This window comes from Salvelinus alpinus, chromosome 23, assembly GCF_045679555.1.
Source record: "Salvelinus alpinus chromosome 23, SLU_Salpinus.1, whole genome shotgun sequence".
Lineage (NCBI taxonomy): Eukaryota > Metazoa > Chordata > Actinopteri > Salmoniformes > Salmonidae > Salvelinus > Salvelinus alpinus.
Genome location: NC_092108.1, coordinates 6056998 through 6072698, shown reverse-complemented (window position 1 = coordinate 6072698; position 15701 = coordinate 6056998). Strand labels below are relative to the sequence as shown.

General features: G+C 45.0%; 1 protein-coding gene across 2 annotated transcripts in view; it reads right to left on the bottom strand.

Annotated features, from left to right (window-relative positions):
- Positions 1-37: 37 nt before the first annotated feature.
- Positions 38-15701, bottom strand: part of LOC139550116 (retinal-specific phospholipid-transporting ATPase ABCA4-like) — a 104348-nt gene continuing 88684 nt past the window's right edge. For both annotated transcript variants that reach the window (XM_071360758.1, XM_071360757.1), the window contains exons 41-51: positions 15443-15566; positions 14998-15127; positions 14639-14759; positions 13477-13539; positions 13255-13361; positions 12885-13026; positions 12207-12341; positions 10334-10437; positions 7663-7755; positions 3096-3345; positions 38-2218 (exon numbers count right to left, since the gene is read on the bottom strand). In XM_071360758.1, the coding sequence (XP_071216859.1) occupies positions 2066-2218; positions 3096-3345; positions 7663-7755; positions 10334-10437; positions 12207-12341; positions 12885-13026; positions 13255-13361; positions 13477-13539; positions 14639-14759; positions 14998-15127; positions 15443-15566 (1422 nt within the window). In that variant the 3' untranslated portion in view covers positions 38-2065. The remainder of the gene's footprint in view (positions 2219-3095; positions 3346-7662; positions 7756-10333; positions 10438-12206; positions 12342-12884; positions 13027-13254; positions 13362-13476; positions 13540-14638; positions 14760-14997; positions 15128-15442; positions 15567-15701) is intronic.

Here is a 15701-nt window from a genome sequence, read left to right as displayed (position 1 = left end):
AGAATACACAAGGTGCCATTTTAGAAATGTGGTTTTACATCAGCAGTTTTTCTCTTGTTTTATCGGTCACTCAATTATCTCATGTCAGCTAACAGTTTTTCTCTTGTTTTATCGGTCACTCAATTATCTCATGTCAGCTAACAGTTTTTCTCTTGTTTTATCGGTCACTGATAGTCACTCAATTAGCCATGTCAGCCAAAACAAATTTGATTAGTAAATTAGTCTAGCGGCCAGCTATCTAAACTTAGTAATCATGGTGGAATTACCGGCCGGGGAGGTCCCCGTTTGATTTTGTTGGTCAGTCTCACATTTCTCTCCACCCTATAGAAAAATGTGTAGAATTACAGGAAATTAGCTGTAGAACATCTCATTTTGTCCCCCATGGCTGTGATGAGTAGAAATACAGGAAATAATTTTAGAAAACTGCCAAATCTGCTCTCTGTCCCAATGGTCAACATTTGTAGAATTGCCTGAAACTTGCTTTAAAACGGCAACATTTTCTCTACATTCAATGGCAAAATGTATAGAATATATAAACCAAGCAAGATATTTCTACATTATTTGAACGGCTAAATAATTATTATTAGTTTTGGTATATAAAACTATGGCCCCTCATAATGAGTTAAACATTTTTGTGGCCCCCAACCCCATCAAAGTTGCCCATCCCTGATCGTAGGAAATGGAAGCGTTACCCATTTGTACGGTATTCTTGACTAGAAACAGCATTTGTGACATGTTAAACGTCACAGTTATCATGACATTTCAAATGACAAACTGAAAATGACATGAAGTTTCAAAAAACAACAAAAAAATGGTAACAATAAAATAAAAAACATATTTTGTGGGGCGGTTTGTTTGTTACGTTGTGTTTGAGTCCACTACAACAGGAGTGATAGCCTGTATCATATCCACAAATAGGTATACGTGCAAGCTTTCATTCTAGCCAAGCAGAAACTCACCTGATTCAACGAAGAGTCATCGTCTTCAATCGAGACTGCTTGGCTAGAACGAAAGCCTGCACCCACATCGTCCTCTGTGGTTAGAGTGTTGGGCCAGTCACTGAAAGGTTGCTAGATCGAATCCCCGAACTGACAAGGTAAAAATCTGTCGTTCTGCCCCTGAGCAAGGCAATTAACCCACTGTTCCTAGGCCGTCATTGTAAATAAGAATTTGTTCTTAACTGATTTGCCTTGTTAAATAAAGGTAAAATAACATTGTTCCCCTGCACTATATATTAGGTGAGCATATAAAGCTGTGCTTAGGATATGACATCTGAAACACTACCTCTTCAAAGTGTATCTTAAATAATCCCACACCACCTCCATCCCTACCAGCGCCGATAGCTACTTTGAGGGGAAAAAATGACTTATTGTGATATGTGGTTGTCTCACCTATCTCTCTGGATAAGAGCGTCTGCTCAATGACTAACATGTAAATGTGTCTGTTAGAATATGTCCTAAAGTGATGAAAATGGCAAAACACATATATAAGCCAGGTAAGATTTTTTTCTACATTATTTGAAAGGCTATATAAATTATCTAAGCATTATTATTAGTTTTGGTATATAAATGTCAGTGTAAATGCAGCGCCATCTTGTGGTCCCGTATTGATACTGCGTAATAATAATAAAAAAAATAGGGGTCTATTCTCTGTGTAGGTGTGTTTAATTGAAGAGGAAGCAGCCCCCTTATAAACCAAGGGAGAGGGAGAAAAGGGGATGAGGAGAGGAAGCCACTCCAGACTATTGAGATACACCCCTGGTGTGTTTGAGGAGCTATCTGCTGTCAACTGACGTCTGTGTCCTGCAAACGTGACCTCGTCTTGTCTTTTGGCAGCCATTTTACACAATGCACAATCAACATGCAAAAATATGACTTCCAAAGTCTAAGGAACATATTCCAAACATAATTCATGAATCTAACCATAATTAATTTCAAAACGTTTTTCATAATACTCCCAGTGTGCCTGTGCATGTCTAGCTATTACGATACATTTTGTCGGTTTTACGCATTAAAACGTTTGACAATACATTCCGTAGGAAGTCATATTTTCACAGATTAAACTTTCAAGTTTTATTTTGTCTTCTGGTTTTTATCTTGATGGGGGAGACCTTGCGTTTCGTGGGGACATTTTGTTTTTCATTGCGTGCGTTGACCGCTCGGGGTTGTAAAACGTCCTCATCCTCTCCTGCCTGTTGCTTAGCAAAGTTCACAAACACCTGGAGAACAGAGAGAGAGAGAAATCCCATCACTGTCAACACAATGTCAATGGAAACACTAATGTTCTTTAAAAAATTATTTATAATCACTATTCACTACAGCAATTTGCTCACTGCTTGCTAAGTATGGTAGCATCAAAATTGTACTCAAGGATATTCTTTATTCAAGTCTTAATCACTCATAATAAATCACCCTGACCTCAGATATCTTTCTGGCTGTGTATGAGGAGGTCATATTGCTGAGTCTACCTTAAACATTGCCATGCTCATTACCTGTGGTCTATGTGGTCAGTGATACACCTTGTTGGTGCTTGTACTTAAACCTAACCCCAAACCCCTAATCCCTAAACCCCTAATCCCTAATCTTATTACCATCCCTCTACTCACCTGATCTAGGGTGGTCTGATAGACAGAGTAGTTACCTGATCGAGTGTAGTCTGATAGACAGAGTAGTTACCTGATCTAGTGTCGTCTGATAAACAGAGTAGTCACCTGATCGAGTGTAGTCTGATAGACAGAGTAGTCACCTGATCTAGTGTGGTCTGATAGACAGAGTAGTTACCAGATCTAGTGTGGTCTGATAGACAGAGTAGTCACCTGTTCTAGTGTAGTCTGATAGACAGAGTAGTCACCTGATCTAGTGTGGTCTGATAAACAGAGTAGTCACCTGATCTAGTGTGGTCTGATAGACAGAGTAGTTACCAGATCTAGTGTGGTCTGATAGACAGAGTAGTCACCTGATCTAGTGTAGTCTGATAGACAGAGTAGTTACCTGATCTAGTGTGGTCTGATAAACAGAGTAGTTACCAGATCTAGTGTGGTCTGATAGACAGAGTAGTCACCTGATCTAGTGTGGTCTGATAGACAGAGTAGTCACCTGATCTAGTGTGGTCTGTGATACAGAGTAATCCTCTATATTGAGTTTGTCCTTGTTGGCGACCACCAGCTGGAAGATCCTAGCCAGGGAGGAGGAGGCGATCTCATACTGCAGAGTGTTGTAGTGTTTCTCTCTCTGGACACACCCAGGGAAGCTGCTCTCCATGAAGCTCTCCGCTGGACCCAGCTCTGGAGATACACCTGCTTTAGCTGCCTTTACCTTCATGGTCACCACGTAGCCGTCACCAAACCTGGAGAGGAGAGAGAGAGAGAGGTCACCACGTAGCCATCACCAAACCTGGAGAGGAGAGAGAGAGGTCACCACGTAGCCATCACCAAACCTGGAGAGGAAGGGAGAGAGAGGTCACCACCTAGCCGTCACCAACCCCGGAGAGGAGAGGGAGGGAGAGAGAGGTCACCACGTAGCCGTCACCAAACCTAGAGAGGAGAGGGAGAGAGGTCACCACGTAGCCATCACCAAACCTGGAGAGGAGAGGGAGAGAGGTCACCACGTAGCCGTCACCAAACCTGGAGAGGAGAGAGAGGTCACCACGTAGCCATCACCAAACCTGGAGAGGAGAGGGAGAGAGGTCACCACGTAGCCGTCACCAAACCTGGAGAGGAGAGAGAGGTCACCACGTAGCCATCACCAAACCTGGAGAGGAGAGGGAGCGAGAGGTCACCACGTAGCCACCACCAAACCTGGAGAGAAGAGGGAGAGAGAGGTCACCATGTAGCCATCATCAAACCTGAAGAGGAGAGGGAGGGAGGGAGAGAGAGGTCACCACGTAGCCATCACCAAACCTAGCGAGGAGAGGGGGAGAGAGAGAGGTCACCACGTAGCCATCACCAAACCTGGAGAGGAGAGGGAGAGAGAGGTCACCACGTAGCCATCACCAAACCTGGAGAGGGAGAGGTCATCATGTAGCCATCACCAAACCTGGAGAGGAGAGAGAGAGGTCACTATGTAGCCATCACCAAACCTGGAGAGGAGAGGGGGAGAGAGAGGTCACCATATAGCCATCACCAAACCTGGAGAGAGAGAGAGAGAGAGAGAGAGGTCACCACGTAGCCATCACCAAACCTGGATAGGGGGAGAGAGAGATCACCATGTAGCCATCACCAAACCTGGAGAGGAAGGGAGAGAGAGGTCACCACCTAGCCGTCACCAAACCCGGAGAGGAGAGGGAGGGAGAGAGAGGTCACCACGTAGCCGTCACCAAACCTAGAGAGGAGAGGGAGAGAGGTCACCACGTAGCCATCACCAAACCTGGAGAGGAGAGGGAGAGAGGTCACCACGTAGCCGTCACCAAACCTGGAGAGGAGAGAGAGGTCACCACGTAGCCATCACCAAACCTGGAGAGGAGAGGGAGAGAGGTCACCACGTAGCCGTCACCAAACCTGGAGAGGAGAGAGAGGTCACCACGTAGCCATCACCAAACCTGGAGAGGAGAGGGAGCGAGAGGTCACCACGTAGCCACCACCAAACCTGGAGAGAAGAGGGAGAGAGAGGTCACCATGTAGCCATCATCAAACCTGAAGAGGAGAGGGAGGGAGGGAGAGAGAGGTCACCACGTAGCCATCACCAAACCTAGCGAGGAGAGGGGGAGAGAGAGAGGTCACCACGTAGCCATCACCAAACCTGGAGAGGAGAGGGAGAGAGAGGTCACCACGTAGCCATCACCAAACCTGGAGAGGGAGAGGTCATCATGTAGCCATCACCAAACCTGGAGAGGAGAGAGAGAGGTCACCATGTAGCCATCACCAAACCTGGAGAGGAGAGGGGGAGAGAGAGGTCACCATATAGCCATCACCAAACCTGGAGAGAGAGAGAGAGAGAGAGAGAGGTCACCACGTAGCCATCACCAAACCTGGATAGGGGGAGAGAGAGATCACCATGTAGCCATCACCAAACCTGGAGGGGGAGAGAGAGGTCACCATGTAGCCATCACCAAACCTGGAGAGGAGAGAGAGAGTTCACCACGTAGCCATCACCAAACCTGGAGAGGGAGAGAGAGGTCACCATGTAGCCATCACCACACCTGGAGGGGGAGAGAGAGGTCACCATGTAGCCATCACCAAACCTGGAGAGGAGAGAGAGAGGTCACCACGTAGCCATCACCAAACCTGGAGAGGAGAGGGAGAGAGAGAGAGGTCACCATGTAGCCATCACCAGACCCGGAGAGGGAGAGAGAGAGAGAGATCACCATGTAGCCATCACCAAACCTGGAGAGGAGAGAGGGAGAGAGAGGTCACCACGTAGCCATCACCAAACCTGGAGAGGAGAGAGGGAGAGAGAGGTCACCACATAGCCATCATCAAACCTGGAGAGGAGAGAGAGAGGTCACCACGTAGCCATTACCAAACCTGGAGAGGAGAGGGAGAGAGAGAGGTCACCACGTAGCCATCACCAAACCTGGAGAGGAGAGAGAGATCACCACGTAGCCATCACCAAACCTGGAGAGGAGAGGGGGAGACTCCCTGGCTGGCTACATCACCATACTCTCCCAGCCCGGAACTCCCTGGCTGGCTACATCGCCATACTCTCCCAGCCCGGAACTCCCTGGCTGGCTACATCGCCATACTCACCCAGCCCAGAACTCCCTGGCTGGCTACATCACCATACTCTCCCAGCCCGGAACTCTTATATTTGTCTGGTTACTCCATGTACTCATATTTGTCTGGTTACTCCGTGTACTTATATTTGTCTGGTTACTCCATGTACTTATATTTGTCTGGTTACTCCATGTACTCATATTTGTCTGGTTACTCCATGTACTCATATTTGTCTGGTTACTCCATGTACTTATATTTGTCTGGTTACTCCATGTACTTATATTTGTCTGGTTACTCCATGTACTTATATTTGTCTGGTTACTCTATGTACTTATATTTGTCTGGTTACTCCATGTACTTATATTTGTCTGGTTACTCCATGTACTTATATTTGTCTGGTTACTCCATGTACTTATATTTGTCTGGTTACTCATTTACATTTACATTTAAGTCATTTAGCAGACGCTCTTATCCAGAGCGACTTACAAATTGGAAAGTTCATACATATTCATCCTGGTCCCCCCGTGGGGAATGAACCCACAACCCTGGCGTTGCAAGCGCCATGCTCTACCAACTGAGCCACACAGGACCACACAGGACCACAGGACTACTCCATGTACTTATATTTGTCTGGTTACTCCATGTACTTATATTTGTCTGGTTACTCCATGTACTTATGGAAAGCACTGTGATCAGTGACTCATTTAGATCTTGTCAAACCAGATGTGTTATTTTTCTTCAAATTTTTAATTAGAAATGAAGTGATTGTTGTTAAAATCTTCCTCTCTTTTTTTATGGTCCTTCAAGACAGATAGGAACAATTGTCCTGGGACATGTGCAGTAGGGGCAGAGTCTGGGGAGTGATGGGTATTCTGAGGCCAGTGCAGGATGAGCGCCTATGTAACATGGAAGACAGACTTACTTGTATTTGAGGTGCTGTATGGAAACAGACCTACTTGTATTTGAGGTGCTGTATGGAAACAGACCTACTTGTATTTGAGGTGCTGTATGGAAACAGACCTACTTGTATGTGAGGTGCTGTATGGAAACAGACCTACTTGTATTTGAGGTGCTGTATGGAAACAGACCTACTTGTATTTGAGGTGCTGTATGGAAACAGACCTACTTGTATTTGAGGTGCTGTATGGTAACAGACATACTTGTATTTGAGGTGCTGTGTGGTAACAGACATACTTGTATTTGAGGTGCTGTATGGAAACAGTATGGTAAAAACCTACTTGTATTTGAGGTGCTGTATGGTAACAGACCTACTTGTATTTGAGGTGCTGTATGGAAACAGACTTACTTGTATGTGAGGTGCTGTATGGAAACAGACCTACTTGTATGTGAGGTGCTGTATGGTAACAGACCTACTTGTATGTGAGGTGCTGTATGGTAACAGACCTACTTGTATGTGAGGTGCTGTATGGTAACAGACCTACTTGTATGTGAGGTGCTGTATGGTAACAGACCTACTTGTATGTGAGGTGCTGTATGGTAACAGACCTACTTGTATGTGAGGTGCTGTATGGTAACAGACCTACTTGTATTTGAGGTGCTGTATGGTAACAGTTTGGTAACAGACCTACTTGTATTTGAGGTGCTGTATGGAAACAGACCTACTTGTATTTGAGGTGCTGTATGGTAACAGACCTACTTGTATTTGAGGTGCTGTATGGTAACAGTTTGGTAACAGACCTACTTGTATTTGAGGTGCTGTATGGAAACAGACCTACTTGTATGTGAGGTGCTGTATGGTAACAGACCTACTTGTATTTGAGGTGCTGTATGGAAACAGACCTACTTGTATTTGAGGTGCTGTATGGTAACAGACCTACTTGTATTTGAGGTGCTGTATGGTAACACCTACTTGTATTTGAGGTGCTGTATGGTAACACCTACTTGTATTTGAGGTGCTGTATGGAAACAGACCTACTTGTATTTGAGGTGCTGTATGGTAACACCTACTTGTATTTGAGGTTCTGTATGGTAACAGTATGGTAAAAACCTACTTGTATTTGAGGTGCTGTATGGTCCCCAGACATTTGAAGGTGCCGTTGACCATGATGGCCAAACGAGTGCACAGAGCTTCACACTCCTCCATGCTGGGGAGACAGAGACAAACAGGCAGTCAATAGACAGAGACACACAGGCAGTCAACAGGCAGAGACACACAGGCAGTCAATAGACAGAGACACACAGGCAGTCAACAGGCAGAGACACACAGGCAGTCAACAGACAGAGACACACAGGCAGTCAATAGACCTCAACAGACAGGCAGTCAACAGGCAGAGACACACAGGCAGTCAACAGACCTCAACAGACAGGCAGTCAACAGACAGAGACACACAGGCAGTCAACAGGCAGAGACACACAGGCAGTCAATAGACCTCAACAGACAGGCAGTCAACAGGCAGAGACACACAGGCAGTCAACAGACAGAGACACACAGGCAGTCAATAGACCTCAACAGACAGGCAGTCAACAGGCAGAGACACACAGGCAGTCAATAGACCTCAACAGACAGGCAGTCAACAGACAGAGACACACAGGCAGTCAACAGACAGAGACAGACAGGCAGTCAATAGACCTCAACAGACAGGCAGTCAACAGGCAGAGACACACAGGCAGTCAACAGACAGAGACAGACAGGCAGTCAACAGACAGAGACAGACAGGCAGTCAATAGATAGAGACAGACAGGCAGTCAATAGATAGAGACAGACAGGCAGTCAACAGACAGAGACAGACAGGCAGTCAATAGACAGAGACAGACAGGCAGTCAATAGACAGAGACAGACAGGCAGTCAATAGACAGAGACACACAGGCAGTCAATAGATAGAGACAGACAGGCAGTCAATAGACAGAGACAGACAGGCAGTCAATAGACAGAGACAGACAGGCAGTCAATAGACAGAGACAGACAGGCAGTCAATAGACAGAGACAGACAGGCAGTCAATAGACAGAGACAGACAGGCAGTCAATAGATAGAGACAGACAGGCAGTCAATAGATAGAGACAGACAGGCAGTCAATAGACAGAGACAGACAGGCAGTCAATAGACAGAGACAGACAGGCAGTCAATAGACAGAGACAGACAGGCAGTCAATAGACAGAGACAGACAGGCAGTCAATAGACAGAGACAGACAGGCAGTCAATAGACAGAGACAGACAGGCAGTCAATAGACAGAGACAGACAGGCAGTCAACAGACAGAGACAGACAGGCAGTCAACAGACAGAGACAGACAGGCAGTCAATAGACAGAGACAGACAGGCAGTCAATAGACAGAGACAGACAGGCAGTCAATAGACAGAGACAGACAGGCAGTCAACAGACAGAGACAGACAGGCAGTCAATAGACAGAGACACACAGGCAGTCAATAGACAGAGACAGACAGGCAGTCAATAGACAGAGACAGACAGGCAGTCAACAGACAGAGACAGACAGGCAGTCAATAGACAGAGACAGACAGGCAGTCAACAGACAGAGACACACAGGCAGTCAATAGACAGAGACAGACAGGCAGTCAATAGACAGAGACAGACAGGCAGTCAACAGACAGAGACAGACAGGCAGTCAACAGACAGAGACAGACAGGCAGTCAACAGACAGAGACAGACAGGCAGTCAACAGACAGAGACAGACAGGCAGTCAATAGATAGAGACAGACAGGCAGTCAACAGGCAGAGACAGACAGGCAGTCAACAGACAGAGACAGACAGGCAGTCAACAGACAGAGACAGACAGGCAGTCAACAGACAGAGACAGACAGGCAGTCAATAGATAGAGACAGACAGGCAGTCAATAGATAGAGACAGACAGGCAGTCAACAGACAGAGACACACAGGCAGTCAACAGGCAGAGACACACAGGCAGTCAACAGACAGAGACACACAGGCAGTCAACAGACAGAGACAGACAGGCAGTCAACAGACAGAGACACACAGGCAGTCAACAGACAGAGACAGACAGGCAGTCAATAGATAGAGACAGACAGGCAGTCAATAGATAGAGACAGACAGGCAGTCAACAGGCAGAGACAGACAGGCAGTCAATAGATAGAGACAGACAGGCAGTCAACAGACAGAGACACACAGGCAGTCAACAGACAGAGACAGACAGGCAGTCAATAGATAGAGACAGACAGGCAGTCAATAGACAGAGACAGACAGGCAGTCAACAGACAGAGACACACAGGCAGTCAATAGATAGAGACAGACAGGCAGTCAATAGATAGAGACAGACAGGCAGTCAACAGGCAGAGACACACAGGCAGTCAACAGGCAGAGACACACAGGCAGTCAACAGGCAGAGACACACAGGCAGTCAACAGACAGAGACACACAGGCAGTCAACAGACAGAGACAGACAGGCAGTCAACAGACAGAGACACACAGGCAGTCAATAGATAGAGACAGACAGGCAGTCAACAGACAGAGACAGACAGGCAGTCTCTCTCTCTCTCTCAATTACATTTAAGTGGCTTTATTGGCATGGGAAACATACATTTACATTGCCAAAGCAAGTGAAATAGATAATAAACAAAAGTGAAATAAACAATAAAAAATTCACAGTAAACATTACACTCACAAAAGTGCAAAATAATAAAGACATTTCAAATGTCATATTATGTCTATATACAGTGTTGTAATGATATGGGGGGCGGGGGGGGGGGTACCTGTGTGATGTCAAAACCACAGCCCTCCCGTCCTGGATGACACTCATAATGGCAGTCCACAGGAACCGTCGGGAGTGGGGGTCCATACCTGTAGTGGGTTCATCCTATAAGGATACACACACACACACACACACACACACACACACACACACACACACACACACACACACACACACACACACACACACACGTTAACATGATGGACTGGGGCCCTATACAGCATATCTCTGAACACTGAATGTCTTATCACCATTAGCATATGGCAGCCATTTCACAGTAGTGGCAGTATGAACTGTGCCCAGTCTCCTGCCAGTCTCCTGCCAGTGAATAAACCTCTCTAAACTGGGGCTGACTGAACACATATGTTCCCCATCTGGAGGCAGAGAACATTTCATTGACAAATCTCTGCATAAAAACAAACTAGCCAAAAAACACCGGCCTGGATGAGAATGCAGGACTGTCTCAATCACCACTAATGGAGAAAGAAAAGCATGCATATGGTATACTGTACGTATTATACTGTATGTATTATGTATACTGTATGTATTATGTATACATTATGTATACTGTATGTATACTGTATTATGCTGTATGTATACTGTATTATGCTGTATGTATACTGTATGTATTATGTATACTGTATGTACACTGTATGTATACTGTATTATGCTGTATGTACACTGTATGTATAGTGTATGTACACTGTATGTATACTGTATGTATATTGTATGTGTAGTGTATGTATACTGTATGTATAGTATAGTATATGTATAGTATATGTATAGTGTATGTATAGTGTATGTATAGTGTATGTATAGTGTATGTATTATGTATACTGTATGTATACTCTATGCATTATGTATACTGTATGTACACTGTATGCATAATGTGTGTATTATGTATACTGTATGTACACGGTATGTATACTGTATGTATATTGTATGTGTATGTATACTGTATGTATACTGTATACTGTATGTATACTATATGTATAGTATATGTATAGTATAGTATAGTGTATGTATAGTATATGTATAGCGTATGTAGTGTATGTATATTGTATGTACACTGTATGTACAGTATAGTGTATGTATAGTATATGTATAGTGTATGTATAGTATAGTATATGTACACTGTATGTATAGTGTGTGTATACTGTATGTATACTGTATGTGTAGTGTATGTGTAGTATATGTATAGTGTATGTATTGTGTATATATAATGTATGTATAATGTATGTACACTGTATGTACAGTATAGTATATGTATAGTATATGTATAGTGCGTGTATAGTGTATGTACACTGTATGTATATTGTGTGTAGTATATGTATAGTGTAGTATAGTGTATGTATAGTGTATATGTATAGTGTATGTATAGTGTATGTGTAGTGTATATATAATGTCTGTATAATGTATACTGTATGTATACTGTATGTGTAGTGTATGTATACTGTATGTATAGTGTGTGTATAGTGTGTGTATAGTGTATGTATAGTGTAGTGTGTGTATAGTGTATGTATAGTGTATGTATAGTGTATGCGTACTGTCAATGTATAACACTTAGTCATACTGTATTTGTAATGTTGTCTAACTCTTAGTTGTCCATATCGTCACAGGAAGGAAGTGATGAAACAACACACATCATGTCCAGACTTCCTCTGTCTCTGGTCTGATTTCTAGGTCTTTTTGGTGCCCTACACAAGTGGACAAACATGTCACCCACACACTGTCCAAAAGACAAGCACATGTGGGAATTAATAAAGTCCCATGCCATTGGCTGACTCACCGGTATAACCAGCCAATCATAGCTGGTTTCGGAAGTCTGCCCCGCCATTTCAATGGTAGGGGTAAACACTGATTGGTTGACTCACCAGTAGAACCAGGGCTGGGCAGCCAATCATAGCGATGGCTGTGGAGAGTTTCCTCTTGTTGCCTCCGCTGTATGTTCCTGCACAGCGACCAGCGTACTCTGATAGGCCAAGCTTCTGGATGCCCCAGTCTGCCACCTGGTGGGGAGACAGGAGAGGTGCGGAATGTGTTACAAACACAAAGGGTAAAATACATTCATGTTAACACAAATACATACACACACCTGCATACACACACATACAGTACACTACACTCATGCACACAAAAATACAGACAGACAGACCAGACAGACAGACAGACAGACAGACAGACAGACAGACAGACAGACAGACAGACACAGAGAAGACCAGGCAGACAGACAGACAGACAGACAGACAGACAGACAGACAGACAGACAGACAGACAGACAGACAGACAGACACAGAGAAGACCAGGCAGGCAGGCAGACAGACAGACAGACAGACAGACAGACAGACAGACAGACAGACAGACAGACAGACAGACACAGAGAAGTCCAGGCAGGCAGGCAGGCAGACAGACAGACAGACAGACATGACCAGACAGACAGAGAAGACCAGGCAGACAGACAGACAGACAGACAGACAGACAGACAGACAGACAGACAGACAGACAGACAGAGAAGACCAGACAGACAGACAATATCTTCCAACTCTACTCACTCTGCTGATGTCTGACTCAGGGACCCCTCGGAGGCGAGCGTAGAGGTACAGATGTTCCCTGCCTGTCAGCAGGTCGTCTATAGCGTCAAACTGAGGGCAGTAGCCCATGTTCTGGTGCACGTCCAGCATGTCTGACAGGATACTGAGTGACCACAGAGAAACACAGCTGCTTGGACATCGTTTGTTTCTACTGCATTGTGTGGATTCACTAAAAACGTTGATTCAAACTCAAATTCAAAAAGGCGGATCTCTACTTGCACAGTTTGTCAGTGGCTTCTCAGGATGAATACAACAACATGAAGTCTTTTTCTGAATGGGGGGGTCCAAATACACACTATTTCCCCCACATGTTCCTGCAAATGTGTTGTACCTGTATCCAGCGACAGTGGCCTCTCCAGAACTAACGTCTGTGTCTCCAGTCAACATCTTGAAAGTGGTGGTTTTCCCAGCTCCGTTCACTCCTAACAGACCAAAACACTGACAGCACAGAGACATGGTCACGCTAGTGACTAGTGAAACACTTCAATCTGTTAAAGAAATGAGGTGGGGCAGAAGGTAGGTGAAAGGGACTATAAGGGGGGGGGGGGCAGACCTCTCCTGCAGGCACGCCCACACAGATCCTGTCCACCGCTTGTCTCGTCTTCCCAGAGTATGTCTGTAGAGAGGACAAAGAACCAGAGTACGTTTGTATAGAAGACACAGACTCACAGTATATAGGTAACAACACATGCCTACAATCCAATATGTCCTCACAGTTTCCTATCTTTGACCTAGTAGGTTACACACCTCACAGTTTCCTCTCTTTGACCTAGTAGGTTACACACCTCACAGTTTCCTCTCTTTGACCTAGTAGGTTACACACCTCACAGTTTCCTCTCTTTGACCTAGTAGGTTACACACCTCACAGTTTCCTCTCTTTGACCTAGTAGGTTACACACCTCACAGTTTCCTCTCTTTGACCTAGTAGGTTACACACCTCACAGTTTCCTCTCTTTGACCTAGTAGGTTACACACCTCACAGTTTCCTCTCTTTGACCTAGTAGGTTACACACCTCACAGTTTCCTCTCTTTGACCTAGTAAGTTACACACCTCACAGTTTCCTCTCTTTGACCTAGTAGGTTACACACATCACAGTTTCCTCTCTTTGACCTAGTAGGTTACACACATCACAGTTTCCTCTCTTTGACCTAGTAGGTTACACACCTCACAGTTTCCTCTCTTTGACCTAGTAAGTTACACACCTCACAGTTTCCTCTCTTTGACCTAGTAGGTTACACACCTCACAGTTTCCTCTCTTTGACCTAGTAGGTTACACACCTCACAGTTTCCTCTCTTTGACCTAGTAGGTTACACACCTCACAGTTTCCTCTCTTTGACCTAGTAGGTTACACACCTCACAGTTTCCTCTCTTTGACCTAGTAGGTTACACACCTCACAGTTTCCTCTCTTTGACCTAGTAGGTTACACACCTCACAGTTTCCTCTCTTTGACCTAGTAGGTTACACACATCACAGTTTCCTCTCTTTGACCTAGTAGGTTACACACCTCACAGTTTCCTCTCTTTGACCTAGTAGGTTACACACCTCACAGTTTCCTCTCTTTGACCTAGTAGGTTACACACCGCATTTGCCACATCCGGTTGTGATACAACAGATATTTGTGAGGGGTCTGTATGCACAAGCATGTTAAAAGACAAGTGTTGTGATGGAGGGGTCTCCTATGTCGTATTCAGGGGGTCAAGATGACAGTTAACCTTGCAGAGGTCTCTGATCTGTAGGATGTCACTCTTGTTCCCGCCGTTATAGATCCTCTCTCTCTCCACCGCCACGTCCTCATCCTCGTCTTTAGGAGGGGGCCCTCGGAAGTCTGATAACCTGGAGGGGGGAAATTGATTGATTGACTCATTGATTGATTGAGTGAGTGATTGATCAATACGACCCCTTTTCACACCAAATGTACGTCGAGTTTGAGATAACTGTGGTTCTAACTTGAATGATCCACTGAATTAGATCCATTTTCAGTGTGAATGGGATTTTCATTTCCTGTGGTGCAAAGACGGATATAAAAAAATAAGAATCCTTCCACACGGTGATATTGTAGCTAGTTCCTCACCAGTGGTCGAGGAAGAAGCGGTACTGTATGAGGATAGTGAAGAGGAAATAGACACATCCTTCTATAGCCATGAAGACCAGGTTCTTCCCTAAAAAGTCCCATTTGAACGGATCCATGGCACGGTCCTCACCTGAAACACAACATGGGACAATGTACCAGGCCTTGATCCTCAGAAGAGTTTGTGCTAAAGCACTAACACATCTGGTTACCAGGCTAGAGACGGGCCCGAATGAATTGGCTGGAGGAGGAGGTTTAGAGAAGAGATGAGTGTGGAATGTTGTAGGCTGGAGGTTTAGAGAAGAGATGAGTGTGGAAGTGTTGTAGGCTGGAGGAGGTTTAGAGAATAGATGAGTGTGGGAGTGTTGTAGGCTGGAGGTTTAGAGAAGAGATGAGTGTAGAAGTGTTGTGTGCCATAGAGATACAACACTAGCTATGTTGTGCTCACCAAAGTGTGCATAGACATCAGTCACCGCCTGGTTCATAGCCATGTCAATCAGCCCCCGGCCCAGACAGAAGTGAGGGAACACCAGGAGGCCTTTCTTCAGCCACTCATTGAACTCTAACAAGGCCTGGGGAGCACAACATCAATACAATAAACAACAACACAATAACAACAACAACATAACAAACAACACAATAAACATCAACACAATAAACAACAACCACACAATAAACAACAACAACATAACAAACAACACAATAAA